Source organism: Protopterus annectens, chromosome 3.part1 (genome assembly GCF_019279795.1).
Source record: "Protopterus annectens isolate FY-2018-M chromosome 3.part1, PAN1.0, whole genome shotgun sequence".
Classification (NCBI taxonomy): Eukaryota; Metazoa; Chordata; order Ceratodontiformes; family Protopteridae; genus Protopterus; species Protopterus annectens.
In genome coordinates, this window is record NC_056732.1 from 603,740,776 (window position 1) to 603,765,456 (window position 24,681).

Consider the following 24,681-nt stretch of genomic DNA (forward strand, 5'->3'; position numbering starts at 1 on the left):
AGCACAAGCCTATGTTGTATCTACAAAATGCATGCAAAGAGTTTAAAGGTACTGAAATTCCATAATGTGAAATTAAGCAACAGCAGCAGTTTAAAATTCCCAGGGATTTCCTCCACAACTAAATTAACATCTGGGATTAACCAAAAAGACAGATAACCAACAATTTGTGTAATCTGACCCATACTTGATATCTTCAAAAGAGACTTTGATGGAGTGAGTTACCCTCTGCTACTTAGCTGTAATATAGTGTATTGATGGACTGAATTACCCTTTGCTACCTAGCTGCAATACAATATGATAGTGAAAGCAGAATGGATGCATGATAACTATATATAAGGATGGTGCAGTGGTGCAGTGGTTAGCATTGTCACCTCACAGCAAGAGATTCTCTGGTTCAATTCTCAGCTGGGGTGCCTTCTGTGTGGCATCTGCATGCCCTCCCTGCATTTGTGTGGGTTTTCTCTGGGTTCTCTGGTTTCCTTCCACATTACAAAAAGGCATGCATCTGGAGCATTCCTCCCCAAATCCCTGCTGAAAATTGGCTTGTTCCAAGTTGGATTTTCCTGGCTAACAAATAATAAATAAATATTTAACAGATTACTATTTGCTCACAATCTGCTGACTGAATAGCATTCTCAGACTTTAGGTTTTCTTTGTACTCTCTCCCATTCCATGCTTAGGAAAAACAATTGACTCTCACATTTAATTATAGTTAAATATAGTGTCTCCAGGCCTTGTAGAGACCTGTAATTTATATAGTCCAAAAGCTTTGTTCGGTCTACTGGTCCAGCCTGAAGAAGTTTCTTGAGAAGTCCATCAAGCAAATGACTAATTTGTTAATACTTTTAAATCTAAGCAACAGCATAATTTATCAGCTACTTGTTATGTTGTTGTGTCTTTCGGCTTTTCCCGGTTAGGGGTCGCCACAGCGGAACTCCGGTCCGCTAATGATTGGTAGTTGATTTCTATGTGCCGTGTTACCAGCCCTGATGCACAATCTCCAACAAAGGTACGCCCATTCACGCATGTCTCCAAGCAAAAGATGCTCTAGCTGAGAATGGAACCGGACAGCGTCTTACTGTGAGGCGACAACGCTACCTGTTATAGTGTCAGAAAATGAAATTACATTGTGTAAATATTAAGGTGTCATTCCCATCCCCTAGCATTCTAAGTGATTGGTTCCACAGGTTCTCTTCTGGGACCCTTGCTGTTCTCATTATATATATATATATATATATATATATATATATATATATATATATATATATATATATATAAATAAAAATGTAAATGTTCGTTTGTTCAAAATCTTAAATCTCCAAAATTTCTTCACCGATTGCTTTGAAATTTTCACACAATGTTGCATTCGAATACGTGCATGTTTTTATATACCTACTATTATATAGATGTCACGCGTTGCATTTGAATATGCGCGTGTTTTTATATACCTACTATGGATTCTATATATTTGTATACAAATATGCAATTTTATATGTTTTTGTTATAACTTTCTTTCTTCTTTTTCAGTGCAATCAATCTGCTTTAGTTCATCCAAATAATGCCTCGCAGAAGATCAAACTTAGGTCATCGTACTCGCGGAGCGGAAGCAGTGCGACGAGTAATTGCAAATCAAACTGAGGAAGAACGGGCATCTGCGAATGAGCGAAACAGACAAAGAATGGCTCAAATACGTGCCGAGGAATCAGCAGAGTGACGTGCAGCCAGACTTGAGGATGCATGGTTGCGAGCACGGTGATCTCGTTCTGCAGCTTCAGATCTGCCTCATTCTCAACAGAATGAATGTGACAGGCTGAGAGTGTCTGAAAGACGTCAATGAGAAACAGCAGATCAGCGTCAAACACGACTCCGTGCTCAGCAATCATGCGATTACAATCGCCTTGCATTCCGGTACAACCCAGCTGATGGTTATAGTTTGAGCCGGCATGTTCTCATCAGCACTATGACTGAAGTGTGTCCTTATTGCAAGGCTCTGAAATTTAATGGAGAAACAAAAGAAATGTGTTGTTCCACCGGAAAAATTAAACTGCCTCAACCTGGAGAACCGCCAGAGCCATTAAAAACTTTGCTTGCCGGATATACCGCCGAATCAAAGCATATCCTATCTAACATCAGGAAATACAACTCATGCTTCCAAATGACGTTGTTCAGTGCAGAAATCGTAACAGCTCAATTCATGCCAGCTTTCAAAGTGAAAGGACAAATTTATCATAAAGCCGGCTCCCTGCTTCCATTCCCAGATGGTCAACATAAATTCCTACAAATGTATTTCATCGGTGATGGCAATGATGAATTGAATGCACGCTGCAGAATTTCTACCGGCATACAAAGGTCCATCGTTTCCCAACTGCAAGAGCTTCTTCATGAAAAAAAACAATTTAGTGCATTTGTTCAAAACAGCAATTGACATGATGCCATCTGATACACACAAGATTGTTATTCATGCTGACAAAACGCCTGCTGGAGAACATGTGCGAAGATTCAATGCTCCAACTATAGACGAAGTGGCAATTGTTACAGTCAGAGATCAATTTCAATCTAGAGATATTGTTCTTCATCGGAGAAACGATCAATTGACAGCAGTTGCAGAAACTCATCGATGCTACGATGCCCTGCAATATCCAGTCATTTTTTGGGATGGTGCCGATGGATATCACTTCAACGTTAAGATGATAAATCCAGTCAGTGGCGAAGAAACAAATATGAAATGCAGTGCAATGAACTATTATTCATACCGATTAATGATTTGAGAGAATGAAGACAATCACATTTTGAAATGCCGTCAATTGTTTCACCAATACATCGTAGATATGTATGCAAAAATCGAAACAGAACATTTGATATTCATCCGTTTGAATCAGACCAAGCTTCACTCTGAAGAATACATTAATTTGCAAGATGCAGTTGTAAATGACGGTAATATAACTAACGTTGGAAGACTAACGATTTTGCCATCTTCCTATACAGGCAGTCCACGTCATATGCATGAGTACGCTCAAGATGCAATTGCGTATGTTCATCACTACGGGCATCCAGAACTATTCATTACATTCACATGCAATCCAACTTGGGACGATATACAACAGCTCTTACTTCCTGGGCAATCGCCGGTGGATAGGCATGACATCACAGCACGTGTTTTCAGACAGAAGCTGAAATCGCTGATGGATTTCATGGTAAAACATGAAGTGTTTGGCTCTGTACGCTGCTGGATGTACTCAGTGGAAGGGCAAAAGAGAGGATTGCCACACGCACATATACTAATCTGGCTCTATAACAAAATCACTGCAAACAAAATAGATGATGTAATATGTGCTGAAATACCCGATGCCGACATCGATAAGGATTTGCTTGAAGTTGTGATGAAAAATATGATACATGGACCTTGCGGTACACTGAATCCAAATTCACCATGCATGATAGACGGACAATGCTCTAAGCGATATCCTCGAGCATTAGTATCCAACACAGTTACAGGAAACGATGGATATCCTTTATACAGAAGAAGATCAGCAGAAGATGGCGGTAAATTAGCAACCATACAAATGCGAAACGGTGACATCGAAGTAGATAACCGGTGGGTTGTTCCATATTCGCCTTTGCTATCAAAAACATACAAAGTGCACATAAACGTGGAATACTGTAACTCCGTTAAATCAATCAAATACATTTGTAAATACGTGAATAAAACCAGCGACATGGCAGTTTTTGGCGTGCAACCAGAAAGAAGTGATAGGAATGCGGTCATACATATCGATGAAATCGCACAGTATCAGGCTGGAAGATACATAAGTAGCAATGAAGCTGTATGGCGAATTCTTTCATTTCCCATACATGAACGAAGTCCAGCTGTTGTTCACTTAGCAGTACATATAGAAAATGGACAACGCATTTATTTCACAGCAGCAAATGTGCAACAAATAGCCCTGACTCCACTGGCTACAATGTTAACTGCTTTCTTCATGTTATGTCAAAATGACCCGTTTGCGAAAACACTGCTGTATTCGGAAGTACCTACGTATTACACATGGAATGCGAGTAGAAAATCATTTGAATGATGCAAACGAGGAGAGCGAATCGATGGACAACCTGGCATATTCAAAGAAATAACGAGAGGCAGACTGTACACCGTGCATCCCAATCAAGATGAATGCTTCTTTCTTCGCATGCTGTTGGTAAATGTGCCCGGTCCAACGTCTTTCCAGCAATTGAGAATTGTCAACGGCATTACACATGCCACTTTCCGCAGTGCATTTCAAGCTCTGAATTTATTGGAGAACGACCGACACTGGGATGTATGCATTAATGACGCCTGCAATACATCACATCCAAATCAAATTCGTGCATTGTTTGTAATCATTTTGACCGCCTGCTCTCCTTCATCTCCAACAGAGTTATGGGAGAAATATAAATCGCACATGGCTGAAGATATTTTCCGTTGACTATGCAAGGAAAATTCAAATATGAACATGGATTTCACAGCAGAAATCTACAACAAAGCATTGATAATGATTGAAGATTTGTGCTTAGAAATCGCGAACAAAGTTCTCAATCAATTGGGAATGCCATCACCGAATCGATCTGCTGCTGCTTCGTTCGATGTAGAATTGCGTCATGAACAAAATTACAACACGGGTGATCTTTTGTCGTATGTGCAATCAAATATTCCTAAGCTAACACTTGAGCAAAAAGGCATTTATGATCAAATAATGCAAACTGTCAATAACGGGGTTGGAGAAATCTTCTTCTTAGATGCGCCAGGAGGAACTGGTAAAATGTTCCTAATTACATTGATTCTGGCAGCAATTTGATCCCAAAATGGCATAGCCTTAGCTCTTGCGTCGTCTTGAATAGCTGCGACATTGCTACCAGGTGGAAGAACTGCTCATTCCGCTTTGAAATTGCCATTGAGCATGCAATTCATTGAAACTCCCATGTGCAACATTTCCAAAGCATCCAGCATGGGAAAAGTATTGCAGAAATGCAAACTTATTGTTTGGGATGATGCACAATGGCGCACAAAATAATCGCTCTAGGCTCTTGATCGATCATTGCAAGATTTACGTGGAAACATCAGACCATTTGGGAATGCATTAATATTGCTTGCAGGAGATTTCAGGCAAACATTACCTGTACTTCCTCGATCAACACCAGCGGACGAAATAAATGCTTGCCTGAAATACTCTACTTTGTGGCGACATGTAAAGATGTTAAAATTAACTACAAATATGCATATCCAGCTGCAAAATGATTGATCAGCTGATATATTCTCACATCAATTGCTGGAAATTGAGAATGGAAAGGTGCCAGTTGATCTGACCTCAGGACAAATTTCATTGCCTCATAACTTCTGCAATTTAGTGACTTCAAAAGAAGAATTGGTTGAAAAAGTATTTCCCAATATTCAAACCAATTATAAGAATCACGATTGGCTGACTGAACGAGCTATTCTTGCGGTCAAGAACAAAAACGTCTATGAACTTAACAATATTATTCAGTCTAACATTCAAAGCAAGGCAGTCACATACAAGTCCGTCGACACTGTTGTGGAAGCAGATGAAGCGGTTAATTATCCAACAGAATTTTTAAATTCACTCGATCTGCCAGGGATGCCACCGCATGTACTGCAATTGAAAATCGGCATGCCAATTATCATGTTGCGAAATATCAACCAGCCAAAGCTTTGCAACAGCACGCGGCTTGCAGTAAAAAAATTAATGAGCAACGTCATAGAAGCAACAATCTTGACAGGACCTTTCAAAGGTGAAGATGTCCTCATTACTCGCATTCCTATGATTCCAATGGATATGCCATTACAATTTAAGAGATTGCAATTCCCAATTCGATTGGCGTTTGCAATCACCATCAACAAAGCTCAGGGCCAATCTTTAGAATTGTGCGGTTTAGATCTACACACGGATTGCTTCTCACATGGACAATTATATGTTGCGTGTTCTAGAGTCGGCAAACCAGACAATCTCTATATCTGCACAGACAATGGAACAACAAAAAATATTGTATACCCACAAGCATTGTGAAATTAAACATATTAGAAATGTGCGCTTTCTTCTTTCTTTCTTTTCCATTTAACCAGACTGAGCCACAGCAACGAGTGGCCGGGTACAGCTAGTATATATATATATATATATATATGTATATATATATATATATATATAGATATAGATATAGATATATATATGTATACACACATATATATATATATATATATATATATATATATATACATATATATATATATATATATATATATATATATATATATATATATGTATTCTGTCATGATACAACTCTGAAACAAGCATCACACCTTAATCAGACCATATACTAATACTCAACACTCATCATGTTCACCATATTTATTTATTTTTATTTATTTGTTAACTGGTAAGTTCATTGGGCACGTGTCCCTTTTTAGAGGTGAAATGGGAGTACTGTCTGGTTAAGTGACTTGCTAGTCATATAGTTTGTAATAAATAGGGAAACAGGACCTGACCTGCATATGATAAATTGACATCTTATATAAAGACTTACCTAATACCTTTGGAAAGACTAAAACCATGCTGTCTGGGAATTCTGTAAAGTTACAAAATGCTCATCTTTACCAGAAAATACCCTTAACAAAACAAATTTCCCATGTACAAATCCTCAGATTGTATTTGGCTTGCTAGTCTAAACTCTCTCTCTCTCTCTCTCTCTCTATATATATATATATATATATGTATATGTGTGTGTGTGTGTGTGTGTGTGTGTCAGAAAACTTTAAAACCTAGCTTTTTACTTACTTGCACCCCAAATGGAAATGCACCTGCTTTCACCCTGTCTAATTCTTTCTAACTAATACCCTAAGGAGTTGTTACTCCTTGGCTCCTTTTCTCTCTAACACCCCAACAACTAGTTCCCTGAGCTGTCTCTAGCTCTCTGCAATTCCTTCTGAAGATTCTATATCTATCTACCTTGTAAATATTGTAAATAGCTTCTTATGTCGAATGAATGCTTGTAAACTGTTTCCTTACCTTAAGATTTTGTATCTATCTACCTTGTAAATATTGTAAATAGCTTCTTATGTTGAATTAATGCTTGTAAACTGTTTCCTTACTTTAATTGATTGTTATGTATAATGTTCCTACACTTCAATTGTTATGATGGTATTCCCTAAATGAATCTCCACAGGACAGCCTTCCAAATACATCATAATTGTCTTTTGTCTACTAAGCCTGATACAGAATGAACATTCATGTAAACTGTACTTTATTTTTGTAACTTACTTACTTTTGTATCTTTAACTTACTTTTGTATCTTTAGCTGCAGTGGTGCAGAGGTAGCGTTGTTGCCTCAGAGCAAGAGGTTCTCCCATTCGATTCTCGGATGGAGTGCCTTCTGTGTGGAGTCTGCATGTCCTCCCCGCGGTTGAGTGGCATTCGAAAGACATATGTGAATGGGCATGCCTTGGTTGAAGGTAGGGTGTCGGGCTGGCACCTTGGCACCGTAAAAATCTACTGCCAATCGTTAGCAGACCGGAGTTCCACTGTGGCGACCCCTAACCAGGAAAAGCCAAAAGAAGAACAACAACTTACTTTTGTAGCTTTAATGCTTATGTTATATTTGGAGCTTTTCTTCCCGGGCCTCCACTGAAAATGGGCACTCATGGGCCCAGTGGACTTCCTTGGTCACCAAAGTGAAATAAATAAATAAATAAATAAATAATACCTTGCCCTTGAGATTTTGGTTATGACTGGAAAGGGTTCATGATGGAACGGTTCAGTATTCTTGTTAACAAATAAGTCAATTAAAAGTATTCAGAAAAAAAACAAATTGGTTCCCTTTCTCTGTTTTGCTCTCTCTTTGTTAATAAGTATGTCAAGCAACAATAAAACAAAATGTATAAATAAATAGCCTTCAAATGTATCTCTATTTGATTTCACTACCTGCCACTGCAAATACTGGTAAAATATATTATGTCCTCTGATACAATGAGGTCTGACACTAAAAATTATAATTTCATGAGGAAACAGAAACACTACAGACAGTGCTGCGCTCATTAACTGAACATCACCTTGAAAATTATGATTCCCAATGTCATTCAAAGCAAACCTGCGATCTCTCCCTCTTATCTACAGACTTTCCAGCCAAGGTTTCTACTCAGTATTGGTTAGAAAACTAACCTGGGCAGAAACTGCTAAATTGTCTTATAGTGCTGAATCATAAGAAATTAATGAAAAAAGTATTGTCAGTCAGTAGCCCCAAGATACTTATTTATTGATATTTTGTTGTCTGAATTGTGTAAGTGGTCACTGACCATTTCCTGTAAAGGCACAAGGAGAAAAGGTAATGAAAGCAAGTGATTACAACATAAAAAGAAAAAAAAAGATGGCAACAGTTAATTTTAAACCATTTCAAATATTTTCCAAAAATGTATGTATCACATCATTTGTAAAACATAAAATAATTATATAATGTTTAAAATACCAGAGCCAGTTTAAATGTTTTTGCATACTACCAGTAACGAGTTTGAAGAAACACATGCAGACACACACACACACACACACACACACACACACACACACACACACACACACACACACACACACACACACACACTGTTATATGGCAGCCTGCTTCTTGGCAAAGGAATGTCCGCATTTTATCCTCATAAAAGTGTCTGTTAATAACTGCATTTGTTACTGGCAATATGTCATGGATATAACAATCATGGGAGAACTATGAAAAGCAGTACCATCGTATTGTATGACTGTTATTATGATATACTACCTGACGTATAGCAATAATGACTCGGACAACAGTGTAATTCCCTTAACAACAGGAGTGATAGTGAAGTGCCCTCATATCATTATCATCATAAACTATTACATCTAATGCCAGACTGAAATCCGCCATCAGAAAAGTAACATAACACATTCCCATACAGCTGAAGGACAATGTATCTATCTTTATTCAGCAAGCCTGTTTCAGCTGCCATGATATGATATAGAACATTCTTCCCCAGAAGGGAAGAAATCTTCCTAATGCTAATGGTTTTCATCAGCATTTTAAAGCACATTTCTTTGAAACTACATAATGTTAACTGCTTTGAATGTAATGGTACTGTAACAAAAAAAAAAATCTCTTTACTATTCTTAAAGTATAATTACGTTTTAACTGCATTAAATACAAGGCAATCTTAGAAATTGTATTTAAAGCAGAGCTGAAACTGTCTTGAAACTGCACTGAATTCTCACTTTATTCTTTTATTATCACTCATCATACATATGATTATATTAATGACATACTGGCTTTTCCTTTACCTGGTATGCTTTGTTAGTAATTGTACTGAAGATGGCATCATTCTGTTCAATATCAGATAACTATGCTATAATAAGTATTCTATAATCTGTCATCTACAATTTGTGATCATCTCTCTTATCTTGTATAAGACTGCACCACTATTACTGGTTTTGTCTTTATTCTGAAATACTAATTAATAAGTTTAGTATTTATTTTAGACAGTGTGTGGTAGCTCACTATTATATATTGAAGAAATTCCGATATCTAGGAAACATCAGGAATAAGCACTTTCAGTTGCCACATGAACATCTTCAGACTGATTTTATGCTTTTGAATTTAAACTTATTAATATAAACATAATCTGCATTTTACAATACACTTCAGGAAGTGGAGGGGGTAACAGGCACAGTTCCATTTAGAGTAAATCATTAAATTCATAACTTGCCAATTACCATTTGAAAACAATGTCACATGATATAAACTTTGGATGAGGAATTATCCAGTGGGAAGAGAACCTAGCATATTTCTGTCTTAAACTAGGGGAACATATTCAAATGCAACAAAATAAATATGGTATAAGTTGGCTGAGAATGGAGAAGAATCATAGTGCGTAGGTTGTAGTGCAAAAAAAGTCTGCTTCGTTAATTTGGATCAAGCACTAACATTAGAATAGAAAAATTGGGGTAGTCTCACCACCTTGATAGATTTACAACTTAAATTGTTCAGTAAAACATCTGCAGTCCAAAAGGTGAATTGTGAAGAGCAATAACTCAGAAGGTAGAAGCAATGTGGGAAGGAAGGTTGCCTTTAAACCCCAAATATGATTTACATTTATTTTTATTTATTTCATTTTTTTTATTTAGTTTAGTTTAGTTTAGATTGCTTTGGTTTACCAGGTTTAGTGAAAAGAGGAAGTCTGGGGAGAAAAGCTTCAACATTTTGTAAACATTTTAACAGATATTCCGTGATATACGTGAACAGACACTAAGTAATATGCATTAACAACTACGCATACATTTCTTAATTAGATTACATTCATAAGAAAAGAGACATCTATTACAGCATAAAATATATTTATGCATTAGTAGATGTTGAACATTCAGCATTTGAAGAGGTGCGCAACTAGGTTTGTCAGATCGATAACAGACCATGCGATTAGTGCTTAGAAATTCAAAGAAATGGAGGAGAAGGAAGGAACTAGGTAGTGCAGAAAATGTTAATATTATAGTTAAGAGGTGGAGTATAAAAAAGGTGCAGATGGCTGTCATAAGGTTTATACTAAAAGTATAGCAGTGGGGTGAGCAGTGTCACAAAACAATGCATATAGCTAGGAGATAGTACTAAAACTATTCAGGTATTAGTGAAGACTGGTTGTGAAGTGCAGGATTCTGAATGAAGAGAAATGGTCTGATGATATGGCAAACTGAATATAACAGTGACCTTCATCCTAGAAATGTGCAGGAGAAGATCTATTGATTTGCTAGGTGAAGTTTAATTGTATTCTAGGTGAGTTTGCATTCTGAATGGATTTCAGTGATAGGAGGATGTGGTTCCATAGTGTGGTTACACTATTTGAATATATACCTCACACTAAAGAGAAACACGGTGAGTAGACTACAGGGGTCAGATTGTAAGTGTACATGAGGAAGGGAAGTATATTTTTTTCTGTATATTTTGAACCAGAAAGCAACAAAGTTTTCATGCCTTGCTGCTCTGATTTTAATTTAAATCAGTCAATTCCTTATAGAAAGGATGCTGTAAGGAACATGGCGAGGATGTGAAACATAAAGGCTTCTTGCCAAATGCATGAGCTCTTTAAGGGATTTCACACTTCATTTCATTCACCATTCAAAGCAAAAAAAGAATGTAAAACTGGTAAGGCAATAAAATTAAATATGAGACGCTTTGACTTAAGTGATGTTTGTTACAGTCTCCTTGTTGCCTGAAGTGTTTTGTTTAAAGTTAGATATTGTTTAATATCAAATGCATATTAATTAGTTGAAGTTTAAAAATGTTCCAAAATGAAGTACAGTGAGCTTCTTATAGTGTACCGCAATGTAGTTGCATTTACATTCAAGTTTGGATTTATTATTATAAACACAAAATTAAATAAAGTCATTTTTATCAAAGAAAAAATACAGAAATAACAACTGGGAGTAGCATTGCTATATTAACAAAGCTAAGAACAAATAAATAAAATTAAACAAAGGAATTATTTAACAAATGACATGTGAATCACGGTCAGTTGAGCAGAAGACTTTAATAGTTTTATTTAATAAAACTAGTCAGCTTTGGTTGCATAGAGGCATAAAGCCCAGACTATGGGCCAGGCGACCTGAGATTGATTAATGACTTGGGTGCTTGATTGAGCTGGCATGGGATGTTAGGGCACTCAGTCCCACAATTCCTTGGAGGAGGGGTAACATCGAAGGAGGCGGTCCCATGGGTGGGAATTTAGCCATAAAGCCACTGATGTAGTAGCTCTCATGATGAGCATGGGAGCATGCACCTGCATTGGATGACATTGTGGTCCCTGCAGTGATGCAGGTCAAATGTCCCATCACCTAGGGGAGGGGGTTGGCTTAATAAATATGTACTCATTGCTAGGATGCCAGCAAGGGCACAAACCACTGGTGATTCTATCTGTAGGACAACCTCCTCTGGTTAACTTTCCCCCAGCAGGGAAGACCAAAATAGGAGAATGAATAGACACCGCTGATGGTGGACGTTTGATGGTGTCAGATGACATAATGGGAAAACAAACACATAGAAATGAATATAATAAAACTGAAGCTATGACATAGTGGACCCATACATAAACAGAGTGAGACAAAGAATCATAAAACATCCAGCAGCAATCAGACAAGAATGAAATCAGAATGCCGCGCAATTGAGTAACACGCTGAAGGTGCTTAATTTTTCCCAAGTTCTTCCCTCTGACCTTCAGCTATTCATTTTGTCTATGTTCCCACATACCTGTCCACACCCCTGGGTACCTCTATAGCTCCTTACAAGACAATCTTCTATATGTCCCTTTGCTGTGTGGGCCATATCTTGAATTCTCAGGGTTTGGTTTCATGGTAAAATTCCTAGAGCCATGTTGAATGGATTTACGGGAATTGAAGATCTGCAGGAAGAAAGCATCATTCTGTGGCAGAAGCCAGTCACTATCCCTTCCCAGAAGGAGCAATGTAAAAAGATGCCAGCACATATGTCACTCCACCTTGAATTGCTGAGATACAAGACTTTGGTCTCTACCAGAGAGCACACAAGCAATACCTCTTCTTAAAAGAGTGCTCTCTCAAGGATATGAAATCTGGTTCATGGCTGTACTATTTTATCCTCTCAGCTGGCTATACCAGCACAAGTCTGTTCTCAACGACAGGTTACTGCCAACATGGACAGAAGTCCTGCCTCTGTGTCATCAGGCTAGGTTGAAGGGCATATGCTTACTGAACTTTTTTTCTGCCCGGTATATGTGTACCTCAGAATCAGTTTAGATATGTCAAAAGCTCCCAATAAAGTTCAATGCCAGCGACCCACACCTGCACATATACACAAATTGTCTAGGGTGTATTGCAAGTAAAAGAGATATGAATTGACTCTATGAGGACTTCAGGGTTCTACAAAAAAATCTTCAGATTTATTAGTTTGTCCTACAACAGGGAGCATCACTGTACCCCAGCCTGCAAATGTTATTGGTTGCCAATAAACGTTTAAACATACCCAGTATCATCTTTTCAGAGATTGTTTTTTTTTTTTTTTTTGAAATACAGATGTCTTTTATTTAAATCCTTCCAAACTTAACTAAAACTGTGAAGCTCTCCAGTTTTAAACCTTTGCTTTAACAATATCTCAACCTGCTTATGCTCATGTTCCTCACCGGAGCGAGGCTTCCTTCCTCTTCAGCTTTCATGTTCTCCCCATATAGCCCTCATGTTTTCTTTCTTAGGTGACATTCCTCCACCTTTTCCTCCACATTAACTCTTTAGTCTAACCAAGCACTCATCAGCCATATTTTTTCTCTCATCTTGCACCTACTTCACCATCAAGCACTAGTGCTTATCTCCACTGTATCTAGAAGTTATCTTCTATAATGATTATAACTCCTATGCAAGATTTTAGTTTTCTCTCCAAATGAATCCCCATTTTTTCCTATTTTGCTTACTTCAAATCCTATATTTCATATATGTATTTGACAAGTTTCTCTAACCCATCAGTGTGATTGCCATATATACATTTGCCTGTGATACATTATACTCTGTACACTGTAAAGTGAGATGTGCAACCTGCTGAATTTTATTGAAATGTACTTCTGGCATTGTTAATTCTGTATTCTGCAAGTTTTACTATTGTAAATGCACTTCTTGTTTATCAAAGATAGTCAATTTTTAATGACATTTATTGGAGCTTTTATCCCCAGGTCTCTACTGAAAATGGACCTTGACCTGTCAAACTTACACTGCAGACAAAGACAGACAAACAAATAAATCAGTAAACATTTCTAAATAAATACATTACTATCCTAGAGTTCTTCTTTAATAAAATGCAATCAGTGCTCAGAGGTACTGTTCTCTAACAACCAGGAGAATTCACTATAAAGCCACTTATTGTCTCTGAAATGCATTCAAACAATCAGGATTTCCTGGGGGGCTGGTCTGGTAACAGAAGCTTTAGCAAAAAAAAAACAAAAAAAAATACTAAAACACAGAACATGCCTTAAGAACTGTACTTGCTATAAAATCAAACAAAAGAAAACTAAGAGAAGTGAGCTTTCTAGCAGAGACAGGCAAAAAATGAAGTATTACTTTTCTCAGTACAATAGGAGTACACCTGACTAATCACAGAAGTATAGCTTCAGCCTTTGCTGAATTTTTTTTCAAACAAACTTATACTCAAGGTTACACATCTCAAGCTAGCAGTCTATCACCACTGAATGCTGCCATGGATTTGTTTATTTGTTTTTCTTGCACAATTACCTTATTTCTATGAAAAGTCCCTAGCAAACATAATGTTAAGGACAATGGTCTTGGTCCCAAGTTCTTGCAATGCCACTCACACGTATATTAAACCTATATATAAAAAATGGTGAATTTTCAAGAGTGTGGAAATCTGCAGCCATTATACCTCCCTTTAAGATGGATATTGGCAAAACCAGTAGAGAACAGTTGCAGAGTAGGTAAAGAACTTCAAGAATTTGGTCTGGCCTATGATATTTAGCATATATTAAGAAGGACAGTAGCACTACTGCCCTGATGGTACTAACAAATGCTATATACGTATATAATGGAAAGGAGGAAGGTGACCTTACTGGAGTGGTAGTTGTGGACAAAAGACTTCTTCTATGTCTGAGTCACTGTAATGTTTAACTAAGTTAGTGGACTGAGCAATATATTTAATAAGGTAGCTACCTAGGAATGTGGGGGTTTTGAATGGCCAAAAATGTTTTTGCCCTGCACCTTTTAGAAGAGATGTATCTTGAGGATCAGTAAATCGTTACTTATCTATACCATGATACTAAAGAACCCTAACCTGCTTGTTCTTATTTATTTGGACTGTCTTCTTATCTCTAGAGTCGATTATTTTTCAAAGGATAAGATTTCTGCATTGCAATGCAGTTTGGCTTCCTTACATTTTGGTTCCCAGAGAAGGATATGATAAGTAATTACAACCAAATGCCAGTCTGTATGGAACAGCAGGCAGGAAGAAGTACACACTCCTAGGATGAGCAACTGTAGTTCCTCATTAAGGTAACAGATATTCACTAGATAATGTTTTGCGTTTTGGCCTTTAGTTGCTTCCATCGCTTTCATTTATAAAACATGTAGATGCTGTTAAAACAGATGACGTCAGTATTAAGAGCATGACAAATGACTGCTAATTTTATTACTGCAGAAATACATCTTACTCTTAACAAGGGAATATATTTACTAAACATATAGTATGATACTCCTCTTTTACTGACTAATTTGGATACTAACAAATTCAGACTGCAGAACTTTGTTAAAAATAATCTGCAGACTTATGGGGTACCCCACTGAAGGGAGTACTATGATGTGATACTAGCAAAGGCCAGGTGGCTACTCATTATACTTTGAAATACTTTGCTAATCTCTACACTTATTGTAAGAAATTGTATATGAGATATCACCCAGGTCTAAATAGACTTTTCACTTTCAAACTGGTTATCAGATAATTCTGTCTTTGGCTTCCTATTTATATGCCTCAAACACACATCAACACTGTCTTAGTTGGATTAAACCATTCTCAGTACAGGGCCTCAGTTTATGGACCTCACTAGATCTGCCCACAGTCAGACCAGCTTGTGTCAACTTTCAAAGAATATTTCCTTTCAAAGTTTTTATGCAGACACTGTGGAAGAACCATGTAATCATATTAAACTTCAACCAGGCATCAACAAGTTGAATTGTAGGGCAAATCCAGTACTGTGGTGTGATGCGTCACTCCACTTTTCTGTATTTGTTTAAACTTGGTAGTCATCTGACATACGTGTGTGCACATGAATGCACATAGACAAATAATTACAAAGCCAAACTTACATAAGCCAATACATCAAAACAAAGTGCCTCAAATAAGAATCAGAAAGCAAGTTGTAACATTATCTGTAAATATACTAGAAGGTTTTTTGACTTATCTTTTGTTGACCGGGTTAGTCTCACAAGGCTAACAACTTCTTTTTAGCAAAGACCTAAGATGGTATTTATACTACTAGGGAAAGTTTGGCCAGGGCATTTCCCCTACTCTTTTTGATAGGTGCTGTTGGATCTTTTCCATCCACCTGAGCTACCGACAAGTCAAGGAGATATGACTTCAGTTTAACATCTTATTTGAAGGATGACACACTTAGGAGTGCAGCACCCCATTTAAGCTGCATTTGAGAACTAATAATTGATCTATCTATTGTGGGAATAAAACCCACAGCCTTCTACACCAACAGTAAGTGTGCTACCTGTTGTGCCACTTACAGTGATGAAAATGGAATCAAACAAATTAAATAAGGGCATTTTGTCAGGTAGTCCTTTAGTCATGCCCATAGCTTAATTATTTCACAGATGGTTTGTAAAGAAATTGGTATATAAATATATTTTGCTTTTTGTTTTAGTCTTTATTTCTTATTTATGCATGTATTTTAATGTGTTTTATATTGGAGATGACAGAGTTATTATACAGAGGCTACATAAGGTATTGCATGTAATTAGATATTGTACCTCTTACATATTACTATATTGCATATTATATAAATATAAATTGTACATATTGCTTAAACATTTCTTTGTAACTAGGTTGTGGCTGAAAAAAGAACTTATGTTTCAGTCACCTATCTGTTTAAAAAATGCAACTTTGAACTCAAAAGTAAGCTTTCTATTCCCAGCACCTTACACTTCTTAAGTCGGAATGTTGTTTCTTTACCTTTTCGTTTATAGTCACCTTCCCATTCATTCCAGTCTCTGACCCCCTCCAAACTCAGTATCTTGCCTTCCTATTCTTTGGCAAATAATGAGGAAAATAACTAATTCAGTGTAATATCCTACCTTTTCATACTCATTAATTCTAACCTAGACAAACATGTGCCTCAGTCTCTGTGTGTTGAACTGGTAGAATTTATATGGATATTATTCATTAAAAGCATCAGATAATGGGTCATGAAAAACAACGTGTAGTGCATTTAGCCCAAGGCTAGGCTTCAGTGGCCTTAGGCCATTTAAATCACATAACTATAACCCCAATTACTATCAAGAAATTATTTAAAGGCAGACTTGAAGGAGGATTTAAATGTAAAAGTTCTCAAATCAAGTAGGATTTTTTTGCATCATTTAGCCAGACTGAGTCTCTTCCTGTTAAGAGAGTTCCCAACTCACAATAGTGAACATTAGAAAAGCATTATTAAGTGGGTACCAATCAAGCACCTCATCTAGGATAGGGCTCATTTTAATACAGACTATCTTGTGCCCTAAGGTTACTTGACAGACTATAGATAAAAGGAAGTTCAAGTCATTTAATCATTTTTAAAGCAAAATGTTGCAATGCTGAAAATGTAATAGTTGACCTGCAGTGAACTGAGAAATTATGTTATAACATATCATAAGCTTGTTGGAAGTACTGAAGTGGAGCTTAGACATGACGTGGAAAGTATACATAAGGCTGGGTAGAAGAAATTTTGTAATAAATTGTGAGAGATGTTTGTGTTTTTGTTTTTTTTTTCAAAAAGAACATGGTTCAGTACAGCACACCCACCTTCTTATTAGTTTTGAACATAACAAATGAAGTGTGCATGTTAAATCTTAGTTCATTGTCAAGAATATCACAAGAAGTCTGACCAACCTGCTGAGTTCAATTGTGAAATGAATTAAAGAACAATTACATTGCAGGTGTCATCAGATCCTAATGTCATGCATCTGGTTTTATAAAGTTTTTTTTTTTTTTTTTGCATTAACCTGAGCTAAATAATTACTGTCAATTAGAATCACATCTGGAATGGGTAATAAACCTGCATTGTTGACTTAGAAGTGGTGGCTCAGAGCAGAGCTGAGTTATCTGTTTATGGATTCAGTATGGCAGCAGTGCAATGCTTTTATGTACCATTTTCATGAAATATGGAGAAAGATAGCCGGCTAAAGACAACAGAGCTGAATACCAAGGAGATGTGGCTGATGGAGAGAGAGCTCATATTCTGAGATGATTGCCTGTACATGTCCTTCCAGGTGTCTGCTGAGTCAATGTGTCGCAAGCTGCATCTAAAGATAATTCTGAAACTGATAATTTTTCTAAAAGAAGGTATAGATGATGGTGTGTGTACATTTGTAATTTGTATTAGTATACTGAATAAATAAAACAGCATCCTCTGTACTCTTAGAGATGCCTTGTACAAAAGCGTTTTGAATATTCTTTGTAAGAGTTTACAGTTTGCTCTGTTTGTACTTCTTTGCTGTACATATACTTATGGAACTTCTTACATCCATAGATTATAGACAATATTTCTTTCTCTTCTTGAGCATATTTCTTCTACATTTTATTAATACTGTTAACCCATAGGCAGCTGGTCTATATACATCTCCTTTACCATTTTGACTTGCAGTAATTTACAACACAACCGATCTATTTATATCATTATATTTCAATGGTGCTTCTATTGCTAGTTTCTCAAGCATCGCAAAACTCTATCCAGTTCATAGTTCCAGTCTCATGTTAAGTCTTGATCTAACTTCTTCCTGAGAAGCAAAGTTACCTTGAACATATTAGGCATAAACATTTTAAACACCATGTCACTTCACCTGAAAAAAATCTCATTAATAGGTTTGTAGGCTCATAGGTTTATACTAGGCTAATGACAACAAGCCTAGCCATGCAGCCTGACCCAGTTTTGTCCCTGAGTTCCTTGGACAACTATATGGTGTGGCATGTTAGTAAGGAGGTAGCTAAGGGATATGTGGGGGTTATGTTAGTTTGGGATTAATTTACTTACTGTTAATCTCTGTCCATCAGAGACATGGGGGCGTCAGACTGGGGTGAATTTGGGATTTTCTATCCAATGGTCAATGTTTTGTTTGAATGGGGTCAGGGATAAACTCTGCTTCACATGGATGGGGAGTTTATTCCATATGGTGGGGGTCCTTTGAAACAGATATCAGTCTCTCCAGCATGTTCTGTTTATGTCACAGGCAAAGTTCAGGTCCTTGGATCTCATGTTTCTGGGGCTGTTTCCTTTGTAGACAGATGTGCAAGAGATCCATTAGGGCTAGATCTGAGGATGCCTTAAATGCCAGGCATAGATCACCTTTCAGTGATCTTTTGGGGACTGAGTACAGAAATAGGACCTTAAGACGAAATATAGGATAGGATACTCATACCCTGGATTCTCCTGCTGAGGAATCTTTGAGGGCATTCCAACTGTTGCAAGTGCCTTGTTAGGTACATGCAAGGGGGACATTGCACTCAGTGATGGGTCTCATAAGATCTGAGACAAGTGGTACTGTAATTTTCTTGGACCTGAATGTCATACCCTTGATTATGAGTTAGATGACATAGAATGATTTTCTTACTGTCTTGGCTACATGTTAATTGAAGGCCAGATTACTGTCTACATATGTTCCCATATCCCTAATTATCAGGTCACTCTTAGGGGTGTTTTATTGATAGAGTAATTAGCTTGGGTGTATGATTTGCCAAAGGCACTATAATGCATTTCTTTAAAGAGTTTTAAATTGTGTCTTTGGCACCGATCATTTGTTTGTGTTAGACGTCCTGTTGGCTGTTGGTTGCATGGGAGGAATCTATGATAGTTTTCAGTTTACAGTCATCTACAAACTTGGTTAGCCAGAGACCTTTGACATTAGCCTTGGTGAGGTAGAGGCCATTGACATTAGTCCTGGCATGCTCCACTGGTGACCAGTCTCCTGATGTTGGTAGTTGCACCAATCATGACTTCTTGGGTCCTATCTGTGAGCCAGACAGCAATCCAGCAGGTTATATAGGGATTTATGCCAAGTTCTGAGAGTTTGTCAACAACCTGAGTGGGGTATTTTATCAGACACCTTGCCCAGGTAAAGGTAAGCACTATGCATCATGTCAATTTGACCTCATCCATAGCCTTGGTGACCATCTCGAAGAAGTCTATCAGGTTGAGTAGGCAAGACCTTTCCTTAATAAAGCCAAAATGGAATGGGTTCAGTGCCTGTAGGTTGCCAGTGCCCTTGTTGATCATTTCCATGATAATTTATTTAATGGTTTTGCATATTAGACTTGTCAGACTGATGGGTCTGAAGTTCCTGGGGTCAGTAGATGGACTACCCTTATGAAGAGGGATGACAGTTACAGCCCTCCATTCACCTGGTATGAAACCTGTTTTGAGGCTGTAGCTGAAGAGTACCACAAGTGGTCCTGCTAGGTCATGTTTTAGGCTATTTAGTAGGAAACTGGGAATAATGTCACAGTCTATTGCAGCAGTGTTTTGTCCATAGTGAGTGCCACCAGGACATGATCTCTGCTGATAGTTTTAGGATAAGCTAGAAGAGATTTCACAGGAGGTAGTTGGGGAAAGTGTGGGGGGGGGGGGGCGGTGAAAGAGTTAAATTTATCAGCTAGAAGATTTGCTATGTCACCCTGATCAATGAAGGTTGTGCCATTTACCACCAGTTCTGCACACTACTGTGTGCTACCTTTAAGGTTCCTGCCATAATTGAAGAAGACCTTGTGATTGTCCTTAGCCTGACAGGCTATCCTGATCTCACAACTGCCTTTGCTGAACCTTATTAGACCTCTTAGTTTCTTGTGTAGTTGAGTCAGAGGGTTCTTGCCTCTGTCAGAGTGGCTCTTTCTGATTTTGGTCATTCTTTTGTTTTATACCTGGTTAAGGTAAGGATTCCACCAGTGGGGTTTATTTTTGGTGCTAGATCTGGGCTTACTTCTGGTGGGTATAGCAGTCTAAATCTAGCCATTTACATGTTTGTACAGGGTTTCTGTGAATAATTCTGCATAGGTAGCTGTGTTCTCCGGGTCTGAGGGAGCTGTGAAATTTGACAAACGGTCATTTAGCAGGATATAGTTTGCTTTAGAATAGTTCCTAACTCTAACAGGTTTAGTTGAGCTTTCCAGGATGAATTTTATTTTGAGGGAGACACTTTGTGGACTGACGTTACCAATGGTGGGAGTGGGGGGGGGGGTGGATGCAATGCTGTCCCATGTTGGTGAGTACTAGCTCCACTATATTTGATCCTCTGGTTGGAGTGTGCACTATCTGGTCCAGGGTGTTTGTGTTGAGAAAGTTCAGGAAACATTATGCCTATAAGTTAGAGGCAGTGTACATTTCCCAGTCTATAGAAGGGCAGTTAAAGTCCCCCATGAATATGGGATTTAGCAGGATGGTAAGCACATGTAGTAGCTCTAGGTAAGAGTTGTGAGCTTTATGGGTCATAGAAGATGACCTGTATCTGGCCAGGACATGGTAAGAGACCTTGCCTGTGGAGACTCTATAGGGGCTTGGACATGGATGAACTCCAGGGCATCATCCTGTTTAACCAACCTGGAGTTGTATTTGTTGCTAATGTACAATGAGGCTTCTCCACCTTTAACCCCTGTCTGTGCTGTTGTTGTTCTAAATGTGCAGGAGGCACTGTAGCCTTGTACTGCAGGAGTACTTTCTGTGGTTTTAAACCAAGTCTCAGTAACAGAGTAGATGTCTACATTCTCCAGAATGAGGAGAGCTTGTAGGGTGTGGAGTTTCTTGTTTAGGCTCCTAGCATTGAGCAGTAACACATTCAGGTTTCTTTGAGTTTTTTTTTTTTTTTTGCTATGATGGTAGTTTTGTCATTTTGATACTGCTTAAAAATGCTCTAAGAGGGTAGATAAAATTTTATCCAATATCTGAAAGCCCAGGGAGGACAGGTGGTGACCATTCTTGGCAATGCAATGTGGTCCATTAACCATGTCCTCTCATGTTAATAGATATTGGATCCCCCTGGAGTGACACCAGAAACTAAGACAATTATTAAAATCAATTTCTGTTCACACTGTGGCATCATCCTTGGTGAAGGAAGAGTGCTGCTCAATGCAAGGCATGTACTTGTCTGTTATACATATTTAGAGAGATCCATAATGTCTCTTTTCATATAGTCCAGTAAGATATGTCTCAGGTCATTTACACTTACATGGACTATAATAGAATCATATTGATATCTGTGATGCAATGATTTGAGTGTGTGCATGATATTGCAGATTCTAGCTCCAGATAGACAACTAACCACTATCACCTCCTTATCAAGCCTGGTGGGGGGGGGGCAGGGGGGGGCATCTGTGTTTTATACAATGGAATCCCCTATGACAAGTATACTAGGCAAAATGTTTGCTTGCCTTATAGGCTTTGTTCTTGGAAGATCATTGGGTGTAGGCTTATGCGTGGTGTTAGCTGTTACTTTTGTTGTGAACTATAGTGATTGCTGAGGACAGGTGTTACCATTTGATGGCTTAGGAGGTCTTTGAGGTTTGGGAAAGTTTCTTTTAAGTACCTTAGCATAAGAAGGTCTGTGTGTGTGTGGTGAGTGGTATGTGTGAAGGATATAATGTGTGTGTTCTTGACAACTTTGTTTGTAAGTGCAGTTATATATGTACATCTCTTGCATACTATGTTAGTTTCTTTAAGGATTAAATGGTTATCTGAGTACATGAGACAATTGCTACACTGTCTCAAGATCCCCATATCTATAAAGCTGGCCTCAGAAACATTAGGAAATTGCATACTCATGTTGTCAGGACCTGTATTAGGGTGGGGCTATTTGATTTTACAAGGGTCACCTGAGTGGTGTCTAAGGTTAAGGTTAGGTGTTAGATAGTGCTATGATCTGATATTAGTGTTGTTTGATGTGCTAACCAGCTGCCCTATGCTTAGCTCCACACGAAGCATTTCTGTGTTAACAGGTTAAAGTCCTACATGCAACCTTTATAGATTTGCCACTATACAGGGCATTGCTAAATACCACTGCACAGTACACAGCTCTGTGCAAACACTCCTAATTTATAGCATTCATAAAAAATCTGAAAACTTAACTCTTGTGCCCTCAAACCAATAAATAGTTACACTTTGAGGTATCTGGAATACTTCCCAACTCAGACAGACCAGGTAAACACCTTCTGCCACAAGATGGATGAACCTGGAACCTCTCAATGTAAAAGCACAGCAAAATAACTCTCAGGTGCAGATTAACACCAAGCACCTAAGTCTCTTAAAAGCCCTCTGGTTGATGAAACAATGTCACTTTAAGGCTCCTTGTGTATTTCCCAACTCAGGCAGACCAGACTACCTTTCTACTGCCACTAGAATAGCAGTCTCAGTCATCTTAATGTAAAAACATACTTTGATTAGCTAAAAGTGAAAAGGTACAAACTAGCTACAATAAGTAAGTGACACTTTAAACCTCCCATTTCCCAACTCAGACATAGCAGAATACCTTTCTCCTACCACTAGAATTGTAGTCCCCATGTTATTAATGTAAAACACACTTTATTTAGCCAACGGTGAAAAGGTATTAGGAACAACTCAACTAGCCACAACAAAAGGTTTCTCACAGCCTACAAGTGTGTATCCCAACTTGGACAAACCAGACTACCTTTCTACTACCACTGGAATTGCAGTCCAAGTCCTCTTAATTTAAAAATACATTTTAGTTATCCACACGTGAAAAGGTACCAGAAAAAAATCTAACAACTAGCTACAAGTAATTACAAGGTGATTCAAAGGCAGACAAGCCAGCAATGAAGAACATGTGCAATTAAGGGAATTTCAAAATACACTAACAGTCTAAGGAGAGGGCCTTGCCAGTTTCTTCTGTCAGTAATCAGTAAGATGAGCAGAGGAGAGAAAACTGGGAGGAACTTCTGGGGCAGGTATACAGATGATTAGACTGGGAGGAGCTTCCAAGGCCAGACATACAGTAGGAGCATGCAGCTCAAAAGTCTCCTCCAAGTTTAATTGCATGACAGGAAAAAAGTGGGTGGGCAACAAATTCAGAAGAGTGATAGTAAAATACAATAAAAGTACTGCCTCCCCAGAACACTGACACAGAAGAGCACAGAAACCACTTGAAAAGCACTGCAGACTATAAAAATGAGGTAGATTAATAGCTTTAACTTTAGATAAAGAACAAGCACAACACATAAAACTGACTTAAAAGGCAAAATAAGTACAGTATTTTATATGCAGTTTAAATGTACTTCCCTAGATGCAAAATATAGTCTAAATGGTTTGTTTTCAAGCTTCCAATCTTCCAGTAGTCCCAAGACTTAGATGGCTGACTGCTTGTGTAAACTGATGCATGTTTGTCTTCTGACTTTGGCATTTGCACTCATTCTGTTAGTTTTTCTGACTGTGGCTTCAGTTCTTCTGATGACAGAACATGATGCATATATTTCAGACTTGTCACACATTTTTTCTTTTGCTTATAAATCTCTTATCATGATTTTCTTGTGCCTGATTTCACACCAACAGACCATCAGTCGTGTTTACGACACATTATAAGTTTTCAATTACTTGATCAATAACTATTTGAGAGTCCTTTTTATATGATACTGAATAGAGTTATTCATAAATTATGTCTTCCTACTGTGTATTAAATATATACTACTTGGAGCTTTCCTCATCTAACTTAGTTGCCAGAATTCATGGTTTGCATCTAACATAAAAATTAATGAGCATCTGGTATAGCTGAGACCTCTCTACCAGATGTAAGGAAATGGTAATATTCTTTTTCAATGTCTTTTTAATTAATTTATTCAGATCTTGAAGATAAGTACACATGTAAATCTTGCCCTGTTTTCATGACAGTGACCATATTTTTTACTTATGTCATT

General features: G+C 37.8%; 1 protein-coding gene across 1 annotated transcript; it reads left to right on the forward strand.

The window, feature by feature from the left end:
- The first annotated feature begins 2,828 nt into the window (after positions 1-2,828).
- LOC122797705 lies at positions 2,829-4,076 on the forward strand. Its single transcript, XM_044066239.1, has one exon. It carries the CDS (start codon positions 2,829-2,831, stop codon positions 4,074-4,076), a length of 1,248 nt encoding a protein of 415 aa, XP_043922174.1.
- The last annotated feature ends 20,605 nt before the right edge of the window (positions 4,077-24,681 follow it).

Excerpts from the sequence above, each read along its gene's own strand:
- LOC122797705 (XM_044066239.1), top strand. The coding sequence starts at position 2,829 with ATGTATGCAAAAATCGAAACAGAACATTTGATATTCATCCGTTTGAAT.